Raw genomic sequence first — 23,262 nt, forward strand, 5'->3', positions numbered from 1 at the left:
CCTAGCTATACTTTTGGAGTTAAAAGACATTTGTGTTTTCTCAACTTTTATGTGACATTGTTGTGTATTTGGAAATGTTTGTTCTGGGCACGAAAATATTATTTTGCAGTAATCCTCCATACTCCAATAGGAGTGAAAGGATAATTAAAACTTGAAACTTGATCTTCAAACTTGTGTGAACAAGTTTGCATGTTTACATGCTTTAGTGTGTGTGTGTGTGTGTGTATGTATGTCTGTGTGTATGAAAAAAGTGTAATGTGCAAAGATATAGGATTAAATATGAACAGTCAAAATCCTGTAACTGCTTAAGTTTACACCAATTTTAAACAAACGGAAAAGCAAACCAGTACAATAACATGTGTAGCCTAAGTTACACAACCGGTACACTTCAGTCATGCTATATAACAGGGATCCAGCAACAGTGAGTGAGAGAGAGAATGGGTGTGTGTGTGTGTGTGTGTGTGTGTGTGTGTGTGTGGTCATATAACCCATTATAATTCAGTTTGATATATCTCTACGACATGCATCCAAACACACACACACACACACACACACACACACACACACACACACACACCGCAGAGTTGTTGAGGCAGACGGCAACAGTGGGATATAAGTCCAAAGAACACAGAACGCATGGCCAATTAACCACGGATCGCACTAACGACCAACAGTCAATTGTCGCTTCTGGCAACGTTTCGCGGCCTGAATTACTTGCCCTTCTTCCCTTCCCTCGCTGACCCCTACCCACTCTTCGACCATAAGCTAAAATACTCCGCACCCGATTTCACCTGGCCGGTGTGACAACGCAGAATGAACCAACACTCAAATTGACTCATGGAGTTGTTGTTTTTCTGGGATTGGCCTGAAATGACTCCAACATGGAGTTTGCGTGGGACGACTCCAACCCTTGTCCTAAAACAACCCCTTCCTTAAACAAAAAAAGAAAGAAAGAAAAAAGAATAGGAAGTAAAACCAGTCAGAAAACGTGTTTTTTTATTGGTGGGGAAAAACATGGTGGAGTTCTTCGTTCGTGGGGTCCGACTCCCACGTTCACTCGTATACACGAGTGGCCTTTACGTGTTGGACCTTTTTTACCCCCTCCATGTAGGGGGTGTGGGGGGTAAATGAGTAAATGCTTGGAATGTTCTTGTTTCCATAACCAACCGAACGCTCACATGGTTTACGGGATCTTTAACGTGCGTATTTGATTTTCTGCATGCGTACACACATAAAGGGGTTTCAGGCACTAGCAGGTCAGCACATCTGTTGACATGGGAGATCGGAAAAATCTCCACCCAGGCGCCGTGACCGGGATTCGAACCTAGGACCCTGGGAATGAAAGTCCAACGCTTTAACCACTCGGCTGTTGTGCCCGGCGCTTGGAGCAGCCCCAAACACACTCCAACCTTTGACCCGAAAACACTCCATAGTGAGTTAGTCTGGGTTGGTATCTTTTCGACTCCAACGGTCATTCTGGGGCACTACCAGGTTAACTCCACATGAATGCAAGAGGAACAGACTTGCCCCAAAATACTCCAGAGGAAGTCATTTTGGGGCATTAACGCTGTCCCTGAAAAAACAACTCTTGTGGTGTCTTTTAGAGATATGAGATGGAGTCATTCTAGTTCTGTCCCAGTTTGACCCCCCTTTGTAAACTGCGTTTTATTTCATTTGATTTTTTTTTTACCCCCCTCCCCCCACACCAACAAACAAACAAACAATACAACAAAACAAAACAAAAAAACCACACAAACAAAAGAAACAAAGAAACAAACAAAAAACCCGACCAAAACGAAAACAAAACAAAACAAAAACAAGCGCGTTATTGCTCAGCCCTTGGATGGAAGAGCATCTGTTTGGCAGGGAGATATCGGGAATCAGCCCAGATGGATTCCATGAATATTTTTGCCGTCTTGCATGTAAGTGCCACGATACGTGATTTCCAAACACCGTATTTTGTAAAATCAAGAATTTACCAGTGGAAGAAGGGGTTGGAGATAAACTGAGACATGAGTGGAGTAAACATGACGTATCCCGAAATACCCCCAAGGGAAATGTTTCAGGGCCGACTCCAGGGGAGTCACAGTCGTGTTTGGGGTCATTTTCAGACACTACACCGGCTGAAATCAGGGTGCCACAGCAGTGAAGAGAGAGAGAGAGGAGGGGGGCGGAGTAGGGTGGTGGGAAGGGCGGTTGAATGGCGTTGAATGCCAACGCGCACGACAGAACGGCAGAGCTTCCACGGCGTGCGATTCGTCCACCTTCCACCCCCACCCCGCCTCCCCTCCCCTCCCCCGACCCCCGAGGGGTGGTTAAGGTGGTATTGTGAGGCCTACGTGGAGCCTTTTGTTGTGCCACGGCTCAAAATGCGAGCTTGCAATACCACGTGTACAGCTTAACGGCCCCGCTTACAAAAAGAAAAGAAAAAAAAAAGAAAGAAAAAATAAAATAAAATAGCCGACGTTCACAGATCACGAAGACAGCCAGCGGGTGTTCCAAAACTGATTTTGAACACTGGGTAGGTATGGCGTTGAAAGGACGGTGATCAGACAGTGATCCAATATACCTGGCAGTGTGTGAACCTTCCTCCCCTCCCCCACCAACTCTTCCCGCCCCATGTCAGTTGTGAAGTACGCAGGACCAGTCCATAGCAACGCCTAGCACCGGAAGCCTCTGTGCTTGCCAACCAGCTGGACACTCTGTCAAGACTGTCTATGCCGCCGTTGTTCTGCGGAAATCTCTTCCGGCGGAAAGTTTTATGAGACTCGAGTAACTTTTCGGCGATCTTTACCGTCATATCTGAGGAGGGTACTTTGACAAGGACGTGTACTTGCTGTCATTGCTGCTGTGTATTTGAAGGTGGATATATGTCTTCCTTTGTTTTGGGTACCTGAAGCGTCAGCGTGGGTGTCACACGGAAACAGCGGGAGCTGATCCAAGCTGGATTCTAATTTGACAGAAATCAGTGCCAGAGAACAAGCCACTTGGTGATGTCTCAGATGGCGGTGTCCCGCTCGGCCAGCCACATGAAGGTGGGGGTCAACCTGCCCGACATCCAGCATCCCCTCTCGCGGATGTCCCACCCAGACAACATGGACATCCGAGGTGTGTCGAGGGCGGGGGATCGAACCCCGGAGTCGGCAACGGGCCGCCCTCTTGCCTGTGAGACCCCCGTGCACCCGGGGAGGAAGAGTATGAGTGCGATGGGGAGAGAGAACCGGACCAAGAAGGAGGGAACTGCCTTCAGAGCCAGCATCTCCGTGGACGCCATACCTGAAGGGGTGGAGGTGAAGTATGGCGACCCCGCGGCCACTCGTCTGCCTGTCTTTGGTGAGTCCACAGTTTGCTTCCCTGTGTGTGTTTATTTGTATTCCCGCTTTTTTCTCTCTCTCCATTCTGCAGTTCTGCCGAAGAAGCACTTTTTGATGGACCTGTATTGATTTGATGTCGCTGTAGCGGAGGTTGTGTGTTTGTCCATTCTGCTGTTTCATATTAACTTCAAAAAACTCTTTGATATATTTTATTTTCTTATTTTAATTCGATCGAATGGAAACGCAGCAAAGCTTGGCCGTGATTTAGATGAACACGAAGAAGTTACATATGCGACTGAACTACTTACAACAACAAAAGCAGTTTCTGATCACATTTGACTGGCTGGTTGATTGATTGGTTGAACGATTGTTGACTGGTAGCGAGAGAGAGAGAGAGAGAGAGAGAGAGAGAGATGGTTTATTCATTTTAGGCCAAGGCCCTTCACGAAGGAGACTGTCAACAGATAAACAATACTTGTAATATCAATTATGAAATAAAAAGACAGTACTGTTATAAACCCACCTTTCCCTTGCACCTAGATTGCCAACCTTTCGAAATACAATGATATTACTTATGGACACAATAACATTTAATTTAAGTTTGCAATCCGACATCTTTTACTGAAAACAAAATCACATCATCAGCCAAACGAAGAATGAACAATTCACATGAATCATATACAAAAAAAAAAAAAAAAAAAAAAAAAAAAAAAACCCACAAAAAATCATCGTATTTTTTCTGTTTTCTTCATTTCTCCACTAAATATTATATTTACGTCTGGCAACAAGAAATTCTTGTTGATCTTCAACTTTTAACGACCTTAGGCATGTTCTTAACAAAAGTCTTACATTTCTTTTGACAGCTACACACGATGATGAACAACAACACAGTTCTTCATACACCCAACACATTCTTTGATACATTCGCTGAATAGTTTGAGAGCAGCATATACAGCCAAATCAATTAGATTATTTGCACATATCCATCCCTAGATAGATAATAAACACCTGCATTTGTTTCGTTCCAAACAAAGTGTTCTATGACTTCAACAGTATTTCTCCTTTTGTCACATAGCAGCTTGTTCTCATTCAGAAAAAAAACAAACATTGGCCACAATAGACATGTAATGGGAATCTATCCTGTCATCAACTATGAGTTCACATGTTTCAAAAATAAAAGACAAGAGATCATTTGAACGAATGCAATAACCAGAGACACTGTATCCAGAATCTTATATAAATGTATAATGATGTGGAAGGTCACCTTTACACAAACTATTTAGTAATAGAATACCCAAACCTAAAGTAGTGCACATGTTCGAAAGTAACTTACCGTAATTATTCAAACAGCTGTCTTCAGAATAACGTTTGGAATCATAAGTTGTAGGTATACTGTTACACTGTGCGTCCAAAATTTCCCATCAAGATAATCTTGAGAGATATTTGCGGTTCTACTGTACAGATCTGCACATAAGATCAGAAAAACATCTTTTCCAAGTATGCAAGCAATAGATGTTCTTCCCGCAGAGTAGTTCCATTGTTAAAATCAAAGGGAGAATAAAAAGCAGAACCTTCACGTTGAACATACACCACATCTTTGTACCTCAGAGCTGTTTATCAATCAAAAACACAAAGCAATTCACATATTTTGTTACCTCTATTTCTTTTCAAAATGAAGTAATTCATATATATATATGTGTGTGTGTGTGTGTGTGTGTGTGTACACATCTCAATGCATGTGAACGTCCAAACATTCAATCAAACAAAAAAATGTAAGTAAAACAATACTACGTTCAATAAAATGTCACGAAGCCACTATTTATCTGAGTTTGAAAGCTTTATCTTAAAACGATTAAAAAAAAAAAAAAAAAAAAAGAATAAAGAGAGAGAGAGAGAAAATTTTCGAACAATTTCAGGATAAGTTGATGACATTAAAAAGTTCAGTTTTAACAATGAGAGAGAGTCAGACATGTTCTGTTGTTGTTGGTGGTGTTTGGTCTGTGGTATTGCTGACCCACAGTACACGCAGCATGACTAGAGTCGACATTTCACAAAATATATATCGTTCAATATACATCCTTTCCTCTTCAGCAAGGGTCCCTCGCAACACACTGATCCTAATGACACACTGACATAACCGTTACCACAGTACAGCTGGCCTATATGTTTACCAAAATGAACAGTTCAAAAGTAACTCACAGGTAAGAGTAAAGATTTGAGTGATTTTCAACTTGTGCTTCGCAACATATTTCCTTAAAAATTCATTGATATTTCATTTTACAAGGAAATGGATAGCAGGAAGGAAGGAAACTTCACGACGGGATTGTGTGGTTCTTCATTTGTGTGCCGAACAATGTAATCAGACTTTCGAAATATTATGTATATGTCACTCATGACAACCTGTTGATCGTGAATGCACCGAGAAGAATAGCATCTGTTTGTCTGCCTGTGTCTGTCTCCCTTCTGTGTCTGTCCTTTCGGTGTCTGTCCGTCCGTCTGTATGCCTCTGTTTCACACACCCACTGCCGCTACACAAGACCAGTAAATATATTGGACAAGGAGGTCAACTGATTCAGGTGGACAGTCCTGTAATTTTGATGGTTTTGACTATTGTATCCTTTTTCTCGAAAGTTTCATTCTCGCCTGCAGTCAACAATTTAATTTCAACATAAATAGGGTAAATGCTGCACGGAATTCGTTATCTTTGTAGATATAACAACAATGATGATTATGAAAATAATAATAATAATGATAACAATACTAATGATATTAATAATAGAAATAGTGATAATGATGATGATGGTGGTAATGATGATAAAATCATAACAAAAAATAAAATAAAATAAAAGAGAAACAACTAAATAAAGGGACGTTGATATTTTCCGATGCCATTTCATTTAGAAAATAAAATCATGATTCGAAGTAGAATGGATAGTTCATGATCAGTCTGAATATAATAATATATAATAAAAAGCAACAACAACAAAGCAAAAAACGGCTTTGTGAAAATTAGATGCAATTTTTCAACTCATATAAACAATTCGTTCAACTGAAATGGGACATTTAACACAGCCCTGATACACATTTATGGAAGAGCACCAACATATCAAAACTGAAAAGAAAAGGAAGAAAGGAGGGATGAAAGAAAATGACAAGAAAAGAGCCCAACAGAAAAGACCACTTTTGGCGCAAAGCCATTGAACCTGTCTCGGCGGTGTTAAGAGATCATTCAGCGAGAGAACTGTAAAAGACCCGCCCTTCAGAAAGCACCAGGCTGGCCTTCTTGATATGCACATACGTGAGCCAGGTCTTTTAAAAAAGAAGCTCGCCACAGTCTGTGACTGGTAGTGCCGAACGCAAACAATGCATCCCATGATAGAACTTTCAATGGAGTGCTTTTCGGTGGTATTAGGGATTTACATGGGCGGTAGTTTGGTTCCTCTCTTTGAAATTATTCTGGACTTTCTTGCCGGCTCATCGTTCAGCATACGAAACTTTATAAGTGACGCAACAGTCGAATGTCGGAAGGAAATATCCATTGGAATAGAATAGAATAGAATAGAACAGAATAGAATAGAATATGTCTTTATTACCAAGCGGACCGGGGTCACACGGACATAAGTCGAAAATCATACACAAACACAGATACAGTAGAAATTAGGGTACATACAAGTGCATATCAACATAAAAACTTGTGCATACTCACACATGCACGCACTGCACACACACACACACACACACACACACACGTTTGAACAGAAGCTGCATATTACATGTGGATGTGGTTGATGGTTGTTGATTGCGCAATTCTATTTATCATACTGGATTTGTTCGAGAAACAGGGTATTGACTGCTTTGGGGAAAAATCTATTGGCGAAGCGATTGGTTTTCGTCCTTATACTTCTGTACTGTCGACCAGAGGGGAGCATCTCGAAAATCCCAAAAGCTGGATGTGATTCGTCCTGGCTAGTTTTGCTTTTTTGAGTAGCCGCTTATAATATATGTATTCTAGTGAAGGTAGATCAGCCCCGGTAATCTTGGTGGCAGTTTTTTTACGATTCTGTTAAGGGCTGCAACTTCTGCCTTGGAAATGTTTCCGTGCCAAACAGTAATAGCGAAGGTTAGCACACTTCCAATGACTGCTCGGTAGAAATCAACCATGATTTCTTTTTTTAATTCCGAACTTTTTGAGGCGCCGAAGAAAGTACAGGCGCTCTTGTGCTTTCTTAACAATTTTTTCCGTATTTTTCTCCCATTTCAAATCGTTGGAAATGATCAGTCCGAGAAATTTAAAGTCGCTGATGATCTCCACTTGCTTGTCTTTAATGACAAGTGGTAAGGGGTCAGATCTGGTCTTCCTGAAATCTAAAATTAATTCTTTGGTTTTTGATACGTTGATTTCTAAGTTGTTTTGATCACACCAGCTGACAAGTTCCAGTACTTCTTCCCTATATTTTGACTCATCACTGTTCGTAATCAGCCCTTCTAGAGTAGTATCGTCGGCAAACTTGACCATGGTGTTACATTCATTTTGAGTTGCACAGTCATGTGTGAATAGTGAGTACAACAATGGGGATATAGCACATCCCTGTGGGGTGCCTATGTTGAGAATGCATGTGGAGGAGGTGAGGTCACCAACTTTAACAACTTGCGGTCTGCATCTTAGAAAATTTAGGATCCATGCACAAATTGATTCAGGCAGCGAGAGGTCTTTCAGTTTAAAATATAGTTTTGATGGCACTATTGTGTTGAACGCAGAGCTGTAGTCAATGAAAAGGATCCTGGCATAGCTGTTAGGATTTTCGAGATGTCTGAGGACGTGGTAGAGGCCTATGCTAATGGCATCTTCAGCTGATCTGTTGGCTTTGTTGGCGAACTGAAAGGGATCAAAAGACGGAGGAATGCAAGTTTTTATGAATTGTAGAATCAAGCGTTCAAATGTTTTCATTACGACTGATGTTAAGGCTACGGGACGATAATCATTAAGACAACTAGGTTGTGCTTTTTTGGAACAGGAATGATTGTTGATTTCTTAAAGCAGTGTGGCACCACACAAGACTGAAGGGACTTGTTAAATATGTCAGTGTAGACACTAGATAGTTGGACTGCACACTTCCTCAAAAAGGCCTGGTGAGATGTTGACAGGGCCAGCGGCTTTTCTCATTTTTAGATGACTGAAGTGGCGTCTGACTTCATTCTCTTGGACTATGAAAGGGGGAGTGGGGGTGATTTTGGGTGCAATCACATCAGAAGTAGACAATGGTTTGTCGAATAGAATAGAATAGAACAGAACAGAAGGTGTACCGATGTCACAAGGAATGTTTTTGGGACAGTACATCAAGGGTTCAAACACAGTCGTACAAACTCAAATACAGTAGGGTATTTGACACATATGTATATACACATTAGTGCAAGTTCCCCACCCCACCCCACTCAGAGCATATCGTCGTGTGTGCTTATTTGAATGTACGCCACACGTTACACATGACATAAGCACGGGGCTGTAGACTTGAGCTACAGTTAGGTGGCTATGATTGCACAAATCTATACACTTTGAGTTGGTTCCAGACAGCTCAGGGAAGAAGCTATTGGCAAAACGATTGGTTTTGGTCCTAATACATCTGTACCGACGACCCGAGGGGAGCTTCTAAAAATCCTGAAAGTTAGATGTGATTCATCCTGATTGATTGACTTTACCTTTTTGAGGAGCTGTTTATGATAGACTTCTATGTCATCTAGAGATGGTGGATCAGGCCCAATGACTTAGGTGCCAGTTCTACAGTTGCCGCACAGAACAGTGGTATTAGCAAAGGTCAATACAATTTCAATGGCAGCTCTGTAGATTTCTTTTTTGATTCCAAACTTTTTGAGGCGCCGAAGAAAGTACAGGCAATGTTGTGCTTTCTCGACTTTTTTCATATTTTTCTCCCATTTCAAATCATCAGAAATGATCAGTCAGAGAAATTTAAATTCACCCATGATCTCTACTTGCTTACCTTTGATAAGAATAGGTATTGGGTCAGAGTGGGTCTTTCTGAAGCCTAGAATAAGTTTTTGTTGTTGTTCTAAGTTCTTTTGGTCACAGCAGTTGACAGGTTCCAGTACTTCTTCCCTGTATTTTGACACGTCACTGTTCGTGATAAACTTAACCATGGTATTACATTCATTACGAGTTGAGCAGTCATGTGTAAATAGTGAATACAACAGTGGGGAACACATCCTTATGGGGTGCCTATGTTGAGAATACAGACAGGTCACCAACTGTAACAACTTGTGGTCTGCACCTAAGAAAACATAGGATGTATGTACAAACTGATTCACGCAGCAAGATTTATTTCAAAATAAAGTATAGCTTTGATGGTGTTATTGTGTTGAATGTAGAGCTGTTATCGATGGAAAAGACCCTAGCATAACTGTCAAGGATTTTTTTTTAATCTGAGGACATGGTAGAGACTAATGCTAATGGCACCTTCTGCTTCTCTCCTAAACGAGGCAAACGTTTTGGGGCTGAGTGCTCCAAAATACAAACACTGCGAGATCGAAACTGTGCGTAAGCAAGTTTGTTAATTTTTTTGTTTGTTTTAGCCTGTTTACTTTCATTTGGTATCGATGCTACCAAAAACACTTTGGGAATGTCTTCTGTGCGTTTTAGAGCTGATTAATCATCCATGGAAGATTAACATGTCGTCATCTTGTTTTTTTACTTTAAAAAGTAGGTAGTTTGCTTTTGGCGAAAAAAGGCTATACAACTCAGTTTCTCTCCATTTTCAAGCCTCAGTTCCCACCGTCAGCATCAAGGGTATTTTTTCGTTGTTTTGTTGGTGTTGACTACAACTGAACGTTCTTGTCATTGTCATTAGCTTATGCATGTGTGTGTGTGCGTGTGTGTGTGTGTGTGTGTGTGATCTAGTGTCTGTGTCATTCAGTGTCTGTGTATGATTCAGTGTCTCGTGATCCATTACCCAGGTTGTTGTTTCGAAGACGAACTCGTGCTGCAGACTAATCGCGCTGACCTCTCCACAGTGTAGCTTTTGTCCCATACACTGTTCAAGTTACCCCCCCCCCCCCTTTCCCAACCACCACCTCCACTCCAGGTCCTGTAATAGATCCGCCTCCATTCCCCTTGCTCTCTCTCTCACACACACATACACAAGCTTGAGTTGTGTGACGGTTCCGTGTCTATTCAGTCAACATGATTCTTTGTTCCAGGATTAGAGGGAAGCTTTATAGGGAGTTCAGTGTTTTCACAACAGATCAGATCAAGCTGACATGATTTTTAAAATATCATTTTCACTATATTGCACGGGTGTTTTAAGACTGGGAGCCACATTCAAATTTGTAATGCATGGGATATTTTTGGTGTGATTGTACAAATTTGCAATTAGTATAGTAGCATTGTTTTGGTGTGGAGGACTACATAGATTTTTTTCTCTCCATGCCATTATCGATTATGCAGTATTGTATATTTTTGTATTATATCATGTTAGGCGCTCAGGCCATATGAGTACTGCACATTAGTAGTATTATTAGTGTTGCGTATTTCACTGACGACTGGGATCCAACATTCAGATTGTAATGCATGGGATATGAAGTGTTGCACAAAAACACCTACATCAACAATGAGAGAGAGAGAGAGAGATCATACAGACCAACAGACAAGCACACAGAGACAGAAGAAAACATACAGAAACACTGACACAGAGACGTACAGAAGCATGAGACAAGAACAGATCCCGTGCAGTCTTGCATGTCACTGTCTGTGCAGAGCTCAGCTACAGTGCTGTCTGTCCTCCGTGCCGGTGAGTTACACGTCTCCCCCCCCCCCCCCCCACTCCCCACACACCTGCTCTGGGCACACACGGATCAGTCCTCAGCTGGTACTGTTGACTGCAATTGGCCCCTGAGCATTATGACCTTACTGTTTAAGAAAATGATGAATATGGAAACGCTAGTTTAAACATACACATACACGCGCGCGTGCTTGAACTCTCTCTCTCTCTCTCTCTCTCTCTCTCACACACACACACATTTACACACGTACACGCACACATACACACATGCACATATATTTACACCGACACACATAGACCTACACACATGCACACGTACACACAGACGCGCGCGCGCACACACGCCCACACACACACACACACACACACATGTATAAATGCACATACACACGCGCCCTGCCGCATATGTTAGCGACCACGCTAAATAGATGAAAAAGTCTAGGAAAGAGTAAGTGAGACATATTTTAACGTTTGTATTCAGATCATACCTATATTGTTAGATGTTCAATGATATTGCATACGGAGACTGAGCAGCTAGAGGTACCAGTCGATACAGCATCATCCCCCACCATCCCACTGTCTCTTGCCCTTTTGAATTACCATTGTTTGGTGAAACATAAACAAAGGATAATTACAACAATGATAATAATGACGATGATATTACTGATAACTGAATCGAATATGATGATGATCACGATACGATGATAATGATGACTCGTAGAATTGCATCCAGTCATCATCTCCTGGCTGAAGATATAACCAAAAATCTCCTCTGTGCCTTTGTGCTGCCCCGCCTGGATTATTGTTATTCTATTCTTGCAGGATCACCCAGCTGCCTCATTGCTAGACTTCAGAAAGTCCACAACCACGCTGCTCTTTCGTTCCTCCAAATCTGATCGCGTCTCTTCTCTCCTTCGTTCTATGTACTGGCTCCCAGTAAAAGACAGAATTACTCACAAAGTCGTCTCTGTTTCAAATCCTTTGAGGCTACTGGTCCACAATATCTTTTCGATCTTATTCATCTTTACACATCCTCACGCCAACTCTGCCCTTTCTTCTGACACCCGCCTGTTTATTTATTTATTAAGACACCTTGCTATAGCGCATATTATTGAAATTCTATGTTTAGAACCCCTGCAACCCCCACACCCCCCTTTGATTTAGCTGATTGTCTTCATCGCCATTTTGATGACGTGTGTGTGTGTGTGTGTGGGTGTGGGTGTGTGGGTTTGTGAATATATATATTTTTAATTATCATTAATACTAATGATAATAGTAATAATGATAATATTATTATTTGTAGTAGTAGTAGTAGTAGTAACAATATATACATTTTTGTAGCTTTGTTGTTTTTATTTTTGTATCTTGTGTTTGATTTTTCCCCCTTTTTTGTATTTACGTTTTTGTATTTATAGACACCAAGGTCTTATTTTTAAGATTAGGCGTAAATACTCATAACAATAATAATGATGATGATGATAATAATGATAATAATAATAATAATAATAATGGCGACGACAACAACAAAAACAGCAGCAAAAATCAACAACAACAAAAGTCAGTGAATGTGGATATGGATCTTTTTTGCCTTTACGATGAGAACACTACACGTAGGTACGAGAATTCTGGCAGAACTTTGTCAAACCAGTTTGCTGTTAATGTGAAGCAAAACATACGCATAAAAGGGACATGGGCAGAAATAGTGACACGGACATAATAAAGCTGGCATGAAAGGAAAGCTGGCTTCGACCACAGGAAGTATTGACCGTTAACCAATTTGACAGCCGACGAACCAGGCAGTAAAAAAAAAAAAAAAAAAAAAAAGGGAAAAAAAAAAAATGAAAGAAAGAAGAAAAAAAAGAAGAAAAAAGCCTCAAACAACAGAGCCGTCGCTTTGGGGTTCAATGGCTGAAGCATTCATCGACAAAAAGCGAGTACTGTCGGTCACGCGACCTTTCGCCGACCTTGTTTTGTCAGAGCAAACAGCGGAACGGGTCTGACACCCCACCATTTCCGTAGAGCCGGTGGGTGCAGTAAGAGGAAGAGGGTCAGGTGGTTGAGGAAGGGGGAGGGTTGCAGGTACAGACGTTCACAGCACTGCCAACAACTGCGGACAGTTAGGCCAACATTGTTTCAACGTCCATCCCTGTTGTGGGTGTTGTTTTGTGCACTCAGGCGGTAGAACACACACACACACACACACACACACACACACACACACACACACACAGAAAGAGGCAAGCACACACACACACACACACATACACTCACACGCAACACACACACACACACACACACACACGCACACACACACACACACGCACACACACAGAAAGAGGCAAGCACACACACACACACACACATACACTCACACGCAACACACACACACACACACACACACACACACACGCACACACACACGAATATACCATTCTTATCCAAAAGCTTTGAAGTTGAAACTATCAGAATAGATATTGTATAACATTGTAGTGTATTGTACTGCGCTTCAGCTACAGCTGAATTCTCTGGAAATCGGTGTAGGTTAGTTACTCTTTCCAGGGACATGTTGTTTCAGCAATCAGTTATATGAAACCGTGTACTAAAAAAAAAGAAAAAAAAGAGTAAAATGCCAGAATCAAATGCTGAACAAGCAATCAATAAAATTAAGCCATGTAAATTGATCATTTTCTGTTCGTTTTAGTATACCGCAGTGGAGCAGAATGATAACTGACACACGATGAGTAAGCCAATTGTTTATCGGGCGGAGTTCTGAACCAGGAATGTTGTAAAAGTTCAAAACCGAACCAGGAGCAGAAACTAATTACACCAGTTCAGCACACACACACACACAAAAAACAAAAAAAACAACAACAACAAACAAACAAACAAAAAAACAAAACAAACAACAACAAAAACAAAAACAACCCCCCCCCCCCCAAACCCCCCCCCCCAAAAAAAAACCCAACCAACCAAACAAACAAAAAATCATGATTCTATCTCTTGTTTCTCAAACCGGCTCCTTTGAGAATCACTCTAACCAGCGAGTCTGTTGTGTGACTGTATAACTTTGAGTAGTATTTAACTGGTTCTTCTTATAGGCTGTATTTTTCTGGTTCGTTATGCTTTCTCCATCTTTATTTTCTCTTTTCTTTGCGCGAATCTTTTCCAAGTTCAAGAAGAAGTATTTTGTGTTCTTTTCTCCTTCTTCTATCCATTCCACCTCCCCCCCTCCCCGAGCTCTGATCTGTGCACCTCTAGCATTCTCTAAGTGTAATATTTCTAACTGCTGTTTTACTTGAAACATGTCTCTCTGGATGTAGATATTTTCTGGGTCATCTATTAATTGCTGGTTTCACTTTTTTTTAAAAACTACACTGCAAGGAGGAGGAATTTTGTTTAATGTCCCGTCACACATATCGGTGATTGAAGACATTTTGTTAAAGTATTTATGAATACATCTGAGTATTATCGGTTAGAAGGGGTGGGAGATGTGGATGAATGGAGGGTTGGGAGAAACTGGGCAAATGAGGGTAAAAATGTGGGTGAAATTTGGAAGAAAAAAACAACAACAAAAAACCTCTAAATACAGTTACAGGAAATTACTTAAAGGACTTCGTAAAAGAGAAGTCGTTAAACTGACAAACGAAACAACTGATAATGAATGCAAAAAGTCAAAAACATCAACGTTCACTGCAAGTCTAGTCTTTGGGTTTTTGTTTCGTATGCTTCGTACTTCCCATATTCTAATTCCCCTATTTTGCCATGCATGATTCCCATTTGTCTGTTGGTTTTGTCTTTACACGTGTGTGTGTCGTTTTCTCTAAATGACTCCTCTAACAACTCGTTCATACATTTTAAGAAATGAGTGTCTTTCAAATATGAATTGTAAAACCGCCAGTACCCTGGGCCCCTGGTAAATGTAAATTGTTTAGTTCAGTTATGATTACTTTATGGTCGGTGTGTGCAACGGTAATAATGTCGTACGTTGAACACGAGGATCACATTTTTTGGTTTGCAAAGGAGTAGTCAATTCTCCGTGCAACATGGGGATGCTGCTTAAACCATGTGTAGTCTTTTTCTGTGTCATAAAACAATTTCCACACATCGGTTAGAATTAAGATCTTTAAAAAGACTTTTAAAAGGTTCAACTTCTTTTTTCGGGTGTGTGTGACCAGATATAATATCGAGTTCACTATTTGTTGTGCAGTTAAAACCGTCGACGACCAGTTGCCTTTTGTCTGTGTATTGACTCAGAGTGTGCTGTAGATGATTAAAGAAATGTTCCTTTGAGGGGCTGTCACATGGTGCATATACATTAACTACAACAGAGTTTAGTTCTTGTGTATGAACGGATACTGTTGATATTCTGTCTTGTTTGTCTTCCCCTTCCACTTCCCCAGAAAAATGTTTTGAAACCAAGATAACCTCTCTCTCTCTCTCTCTCTCTCTCTCTGTCCGTACGCGTTTATTTACAATGCTAAGATTTCCCCTCCGATTCACATGCATCAGAATCGTCAAAACGTTGATCTGATTCACATACGTCAAAACGTTGATCTGATTCACATACGTCAAAACGTTGATCTGATTCACATACGTCAAAACGTTGATCTGATTCACATACGTCAAAACGTTGATGGCGAACGTTCAGTGAAAGAAGAAGAATGACAGCCAGACAAGAATGAATATAGAAGTAGAGTATTGTTCCTAAGAATGTTGCAGTCAGTTCACATTCGCATAGCTATTAGTTATCAGCTAAATTATCTCCCTTACCTGCCCAATAATTCTTGTTTGATGCTCAGCTAAGTCTCCTCACAAGAATTACTTTTAATTAACCATCGCGGACGATGGATTTCAAAAGATGGGGGGAGGTGTGACCAAGCGCGCTATGCTTGCTCCAACACTATTCACGCACAAGCCAGAGCAGACGACGTTTCCCCTCCTAACCCTTGCACGGAATATGTGACGTCACTCTGCTTACATCATTTTGTCCTGGCCAGACCACCTGCTGACTGCTCGACCAGTGTCGCGTCGCGATACGTCATTGGCTGAGAGCAAACTTGTGTTTCTGTTCCACAGTATTTAATTAATAGCTCTTATCATGCTTTCTCCTATACAGCATACTCCGGTATAGTGCCACATGATGATTGATTCATTTGAGTCGCTTTAAATTTAATACAGCTGAAATAGTTTTCCATGAATTAGGTTGTTTGGTTACTTCACTAATTAAGTATAACTCTAGCCCTTTAGTTGCATGGTCTTGGGGACCAGGTGAAGAATAACAGACATGTTGCTTTTATGAGTTTACTGTGTATGTGTACTTGATAGTGAGTATATTTTATAAATTATATGTTAAGTGTTTTGTGTACTAAGTTTGAGGTTTGATTTCCCATTTGGAGTTGGTAGGATGAGTTTGTTGTATTTTGATAATTATGTTGTTATTATTTACTATAAAGTATGTTAGTATTAATGTTACTTGACAAAAGGAGTGCATATAGTTGTTTTGGGCAAATACCAAACCCAGAGGTAGGCACAGCACTGTGTATGCTCCATGCTACCCACATCCATGAACGACTGACTTCCCACTTATGGTGCTTCCGGTGTTCATGTATTGTAGAATATGGTTTTTGTGTTTCGGTTTGGTTTTGGTTCCCTCCTTTATACTTTGTTGATGCGGGTACTCTGCCAGTCTTGGTCTTTGCCTCATGTATGCTGATTGTTATACGTACATGCAACGTTGACATTGTATTTATGGCTTTTATTTGTTTGTGTCTTGCAGGCACTGTTTTTCCTGTAATAACTGTAGTGAATAAACAACTGAAAGGGCGTCCGCTTTCATATGCTCCTGCCTGCACGAGAACCTGCTATCTTTTACTACTGTTAATTCCTCATTCCACTCCAACCATACCCTTACCCCTATCTCCACTCCACTCCAACCCTACCCTTACCCCGAGACCATCACATATACATATGCATAAATAACTAAATAAATGAATAGACAGAGACAGATAGACAGACAGATAAAAAGCTAGTAAGCTAAACACACCTGACCGTGTAAAAATTGCAAAGTTATAGCTGATCGAAGACGCATATCTGATCAGTGATGGCTAGTTTAAGAGAGGGTTTAAAATTATGACACTACCTTAACGCATAAAACAACAACAAAACCTTCAGTTGTACAATTGCTTAAAAGGACTTACAATGCGTTGTATCTGTCCCCGGGCCTGTCTACTGCTCCCCCCCCCCCCCCCCCCCCCCCCCCCCCCCCCCCCCTGGAGTGGACTGTTTACACGTTGTCCTCCTCACTGACTGGTTAGAGGCAACACAGACTGCGTGGGGCTCCTGACAGATAAGAACATTCTCTCGTTGCTCAATTATTGATTAAAACCCTTTCACCGCCATTATCGCATTTCAACACCAGGCGGATAGAACACCAGTGTCACTGAAATGCGACCAGATCATCACTTGGTTATCCACGAACCTGCTGCTCATTATGTCTGGTGGCAGGACAGGCCATAGGTTACGGGGATATCTTGTCACTTGTTCGGGAGGTATTTGTTGAGAAAACCATCCTGATAACTGAAAAGAAAATGGAATGGTTTGAAAATGAACTTTCGACTTAAGTCGATCAATAAATGAATGAATAAGCACTGTTACTAGTCCTCTACCCCCTCCCCCTTCTTCTCCTCCTACTACTTCTACAATTACCATTAGTAGTAGTCGTAGTAGTAGTCTTTGGGAAATTGTGCAGAAAAATCGACTTTGATAGTGAAACAAATACACTTGCAGACAGAAACAAGTAAAGAAAAAAGGCGGAGCTGCACTTTGGCGCCCGATCTCCCCGGGGAGAGGAGCCCGAATTTCACACAGAAAAATATATCGTGACTAAAACTACTACTACTACTTACTACTAAGGCGACGATAAGAGGATAACGATGATGATGGTGAAGAGGACGATGACTTGTGTAACTGCAGTGGTATGCACTGTTCAGTGGAACTTGATCTCCGTAAGAATTATTTGAAAATGATCAACACAACTGATACCACTATGTAGGCCAATAAATAGGGAACTCTCACAGATGTGGGTGAACATAAACTTCATTACAACTTCTTGATCTTTTCCCCTCGATCCCCGCTTGATACTGCCACTCATACCATACCACCTTTCTGTATCGCTGCGCGTCTTTCCCCGTCCCCACGTTTGCCCACACGCAGACCAGACACAACTCTCAACCGAAAAACTAATGTACCCATGCCCTGACATACAAGTACACGCACACGAATTTCCCCCCTCCCCCCGCCGTTCCCCCCACACGCACACAATGACAACACACATACACATACGGACACGCACATATATATATATATATATATATATATATATATATATTCACGCTTACACACACAGACACACAGACACAGACACACACAGACACACACACACACACACACACACACAAGCTCCCATGACACATGTATACGTGCACACACATTACTTACATAATCTGTTCACTCCGGTGGAGCATAAGGCCAACCAATCTCCAGTCATTTCGGTAAACCGAACCACTTGATTTCGTTCCTAGTTTTGCTTGGTTTTCATCTTCAACAGCTCTTTTCCATGTGCCTAGTGGTCTGCCTCTATTTCTTTTCACTGCTGGTGCCCATCTGAGAGCATGGATGGTATGAATGTCTGATTTCATTCATCCTCCAAACATGACCCAGCCTCCTCCAGTGTCCCTGTTTCACCTCATCTACGATGCTAACGATGCCTGTGCGTCTGCTCACTTCTTTGGTGGTGACGCTGTTCCCAGTGAATTTTGAGGATTCGACGAGAGACTGTCCTTCGAAGCCTCATAGCCGGCTTTCAGTTTTCTTGTTTGTCTTCCGGTTTCCGAGGCCTGTAGGAGGACTGAGTGGACATTTGATTTGTAGATTTCCAGTTTGGTGTTGGTCTGCAAGACCGATGATTTCCAGATGTTCTGCAGTCTGTTGAAGGCCAGGCCTGTGCTGCAAGACCGATGCTGATGGTGACCTCTTTCTCGATGTTGCTATCAACTGAGAAGTTACTGCCAAGATACTGGTAGTACTAAACATCCTCCAGCCTCACACCATGTACGTTTTTTCCCCACTGTACTCTTGTTCTTGGCTTCGATCACCATGGTCTTGTCAGGATGGATCTTGAGTCCCACGTGTCTTGCTCTCTGGTCAACTCAGTCTGTTTTGTCTTTAGTGTCTTTTTGGGTGTGTGAGAGTAGGGCGATATCCTTCCCAAAGTCCAGTCTTCTAGCCGGTCAGTTGATCCCCATACGAGCCCTCTTGGCTTGTCTTCAGTGGTTGTCCTCATCACCTGATCGATCACGACGAGGAAGAGTACAGATGAGATCACTTAGCCCTGCCTGACCCCTGTCTTCACATAAAACCACTCGCTTTGCTGTCCATCGCAACGCACACAGCACTAGATGTTGGCGTGCATGTCCTGCATAATATTAATGACTTTTGTTGGAAATCCATATGCTCCAAGAATCTTCCAGAGCGAAGGTTGTTTGATGCTGTCAAAGACTTTTTCGAAGTCAATGTAGTTGGTGTAGAGTGATGAGTTCCATTTAAGTGACTGTTCCACTATGGTGCGCAAGATAAAGATTTGGTGCACACACACATTAGTGTCACAGTTTTGCCGCAAGGTGGATTGGAAAAGCTTTTTGAGGCTTTGAAAGTTACCTCCAGCATGTTGTTCAGTCTACTGTGTTTTGGGAGGTCCGGAGAGACCCTGTTCCGTTTGGAAGAAATCTGCACACTGATGGTTCGGAAATTATGTCAATATTCGTTTGATCAGAAATGAAGTGTGCACTACCTTTCGGGTTAGTCTTAGTTGCCGCTAACTCTTTCTGTCATTCTTTACGTGAGGCGATTATGGGTGTACCTTTGAGGTACTATTTAACTTTTCTTAAGATTCCAGGTCTTCCCAGATGTAGATCGCTCGTTGCGCTACCAGCAAGTCTGTCAGCTCACTCATTTCACTACATACCTGCATGTCTAGGGCAGTACATCCATGTAAGCTTTTGCATCTTGATGTTGCGTATTGCTTTATACCACTCTGGGTTCCTCATTACTCTTTCAGTTTTTGTGGGAGGTTCATAGTCAGTCAGATTTACGGCATGTTGATTTGCAGGCACACGCATGGATGCAAGACACTGGACAGCATGTGTCACAGCTTCGACATCCATTGAGGCTGGAAGTTGTAACTTTGTATGCAGCATTCTCCCAGGATACTTGTTCCGTTTTGCTTTGCAGTGTATGCACAATCTTTGTTGACAGAACCATTTGTGCACATAGTAATATCCTCTTCGTTTTTGTTTTCTTATGTGGGTACCTTATCCGACGATATAATAGCCAGAACTCTGCCAATATTGAGTCTAGGCTAAATGCATCGCAAAACTGTTTTCACTTATTGTGTTTTTGTTCTTATGCTTTGACTTTCAACTGCTTTCTTTTTCACTTCATTTTTGTCTCGCTTTCTTTATCAGGAGAAGGTTTTGTTCATTTTTCTTGCCAAAGTTTGACAGCAGCATGCTTTTCTATCCAGGCTCTGTGTGTGTCAGCATTCCATCATCGGGACTGAATAGTTTGCTTTCGGTTCAGCGCAGTTCTCTTATTTCTTCTATGTCTTGATTTTCGATGATGTTTGTATTTTTGTTTTCCTGCTAAAACGGATTATTAGGTTTGATTGACACTTAGTTCTTATATATATATATATATATATATATATATATATATATATATATATATATATATACTACTAGAAGGTGATCACTGCCTTAATGTGTGGAAGCATCTCTGCACTCATTCCTGCTCTGAACTTAGATGATGTAAGAGTGATGTAAACCACACTGTCCCTGTCTCCTTGTCTTGTTCCAAGACGTGTTAGGGTTGCTAATCGGTTAATCAGAATTTCTCCCATCATTTTTCAAGGGCGAGTACGTGTATGTTGGTGTTCTGTTTGTCCAATATTTTTCATCTCACGTTAAGGTATCCACAGATAATGATAGATTCTCCAAATTCGTTTTCTATTTCCTCTAAAAAGGTCCACGTAGTTTTAGTGTTGCAGGGTTCTGAGTGTGCATAAGAATTCATGAGTAAAAGCTTTTGTGATTTCCAGAGTTGTTGTTTTTTGTTGTTTCTTTTTCTTTTTTTCTTTTTTTTTTCTTTAAAAAAAAAAAGTCCTACGCTTACTAGTTCGTATGAGTTACTGCACCATTTCTCTAACTCTATGCCAGAAACTTTGTTCTTAAGATTATTTTTTATGTATGATTGGTAGTCCTCTTCTTTCATGCTTTTGAAGGACTATGAAATTATCAAATTGTATCAGTCTGTCCTGGTTTCTTGGAGACATAAAATATCAAAATAATATACTGATGTTTTCGATTCTTGAGATTCTCTTTCTAGCAATAGTACAATTGGAAGTACACATTTTAAAATAATTTCTATGACAACCGCTTTTCTTTTTTCATACTGCCACCAAGGTGTGACATATTCCCACCTCTTTTGCCACGCCTGTTTTGGGGAAGTGCATTTGTGTCTCACGCATTGCATCTAATCCCCACGATGCACCGAGACAAAGTTTTATTTGTAGCCATAGAAGATTCTTCTGTGTGCCGAGGGAATAAATATATTCGGTCACCCAGACAGAGCCACTTATCAGGGAGGGGCAATGGATGTCCACCTAAGTGGAATCCGTCAGCTTGGTGTCGCCCTAAGGCCAGACAGGATACAGTTAGTGACTGTTCAGCCCAACAGCCATCATCCCCTTGGTACTGTATGACAGCCGTGGGATCGAGAATTTCTGTCAGGTGGCCTCCTCTTATGGAAGGGGAGAGGAGGTTGGGGGGACATGGGCTTCGAAGTATATTACACTATGTGGACAGCTGTACCCAGCTGACAATGACACTTCTTCAGCGAGGGGAAGTTTGAGCTTTGTAAATAACTTCCTAGCTGTTGCAAATTCGCGACGGCTTTCAACTTTTTCAATGAATTTCCCAACTATTCGAAAATCGTTCTTCACAGATAAACAAACAAGCAGTTCTAAAGCTACACAGATAAACAAAGAACCACAGCTGAACTGTTTGTGCTATTTATTACTTTCCCACAAATCAATAATCCTTTCTGGTACATGGTGTTACATACATGCATCAACAACCAGTTACAGACGATTGTACATACAAACAAGTTACAATACAAATTACATTAACAAGCACTTTTCTGAAGTTTACAGCTTTCTGCGTATGTGTGAAGTCTCCACAATACTAGTAGTCCACCCCTAAAATACTGTGTTATGAGACCTGTCAACCCCCCTGTCCTCCCCTTTCCTACCCCCTACCAACCCGATGCCCAGGCACGCTTCATCCCACGCTAATGACGCACAGCTTAGCTGCACAGTAAACTATGACCTACATCGGAGGGAGTGTCCAAGCCACGAATTGTTTGGGGTTCGAACTGGATAAGGCTTGATTATGTGTGTATCATGCTTATTAATTTTTGATCGTTTTGTATTTGTTTAAGTTTTTGACATCACTGTTTTTGTTTGTATGGTGAATGTGTATAAATGTTGCTTGAATGTAGTGTAATGAGTCCCGCATACACACCCACACCCGGGTTATACCGTCGCAGCCCCAGCGTCGGCAGTCCATAGGTACCATCGATGTAAGGTCACCAGCAGGGCACACAAGAGAGGAGACCCTGCACTGCTGCTTTGTCACTCTGGTGGTGTTCCTTTGTGTCTGTTCTGATTTAACGTACTTACGATACCACCTACCGAGTCCCTCCGCCCACAAGTGGGTACATGAAATGTATATGCCTTGTCTTGGTACATGAGAAGAAATGTCCCGTTTGACAACGGAAGCCCTCTCAGTGTCAGTTGCGTGTTCGACAGCCCCCCGCAAAAAAAAAAAAAAAAAAAAAAAAAAAAAAAAAGACAACAAAAAACAACAACAACAACAATCCAACAGTAATGTTTACGTCTACCGTCTTACTGTCTCTAAGCAGCGCTGGGTTTACTGAACGGCTATCACTTTCTGATTGGCGATTTCGCAATACTATGTTTACAAAGTTGAAGAAAACAACAACAACACCACGAAGATATAGCAATGGAACTCAATTTGATTACC

At 41.4% G+C, this 23,262-nt stretch overlaps 1 protein-coding gene across 2 annotated transcripts in view; it reads left to right on the top strand.

Moving 5' to 3' along the window:
- The first annotated feature begins 2,449 nt into the window (after window positions 1-2,449).
- The window catches only part of LOC143292972 (EF-hand calcium-binding domain-containing protein 6-like), an 83,164-nt gene continuing 62,351 nt past the window's right edge, over window positions 2,450-23,262 (top strand). The window contains exon 1 of one of the 2 annotated variants that reach the window (XM_076603700.1): window positions 2,450-3,333. In XM_076603700.1, the coding sequence (XP_076459815.1) occupies window positions 2,994-3,333 (340 nt within the window). In that variant the 5' untranslated portion in view covers window positions 2,450-2,993. The remainder of the gene's footprint in view (window positions 3,334-23,262) is intronic. The other variant, XM_076603699.1, reaches the window with a different exon arrangement.

Source organism: Babylonia areolata, chromosome 18 (genome assembly GCF_041734735.1).
Source record: "Babylonia areolata isolate BAREFJ2019XMU chromosome 18, ASM4173473v1, whole genome shotgun sequence".
Taxonomy (NCBI): Eukaryota; Metazoa; Mollusca; class Gastropoda; order Neogastropoda; family Buccinidae; genus Babylonia; species Babylonia areolata.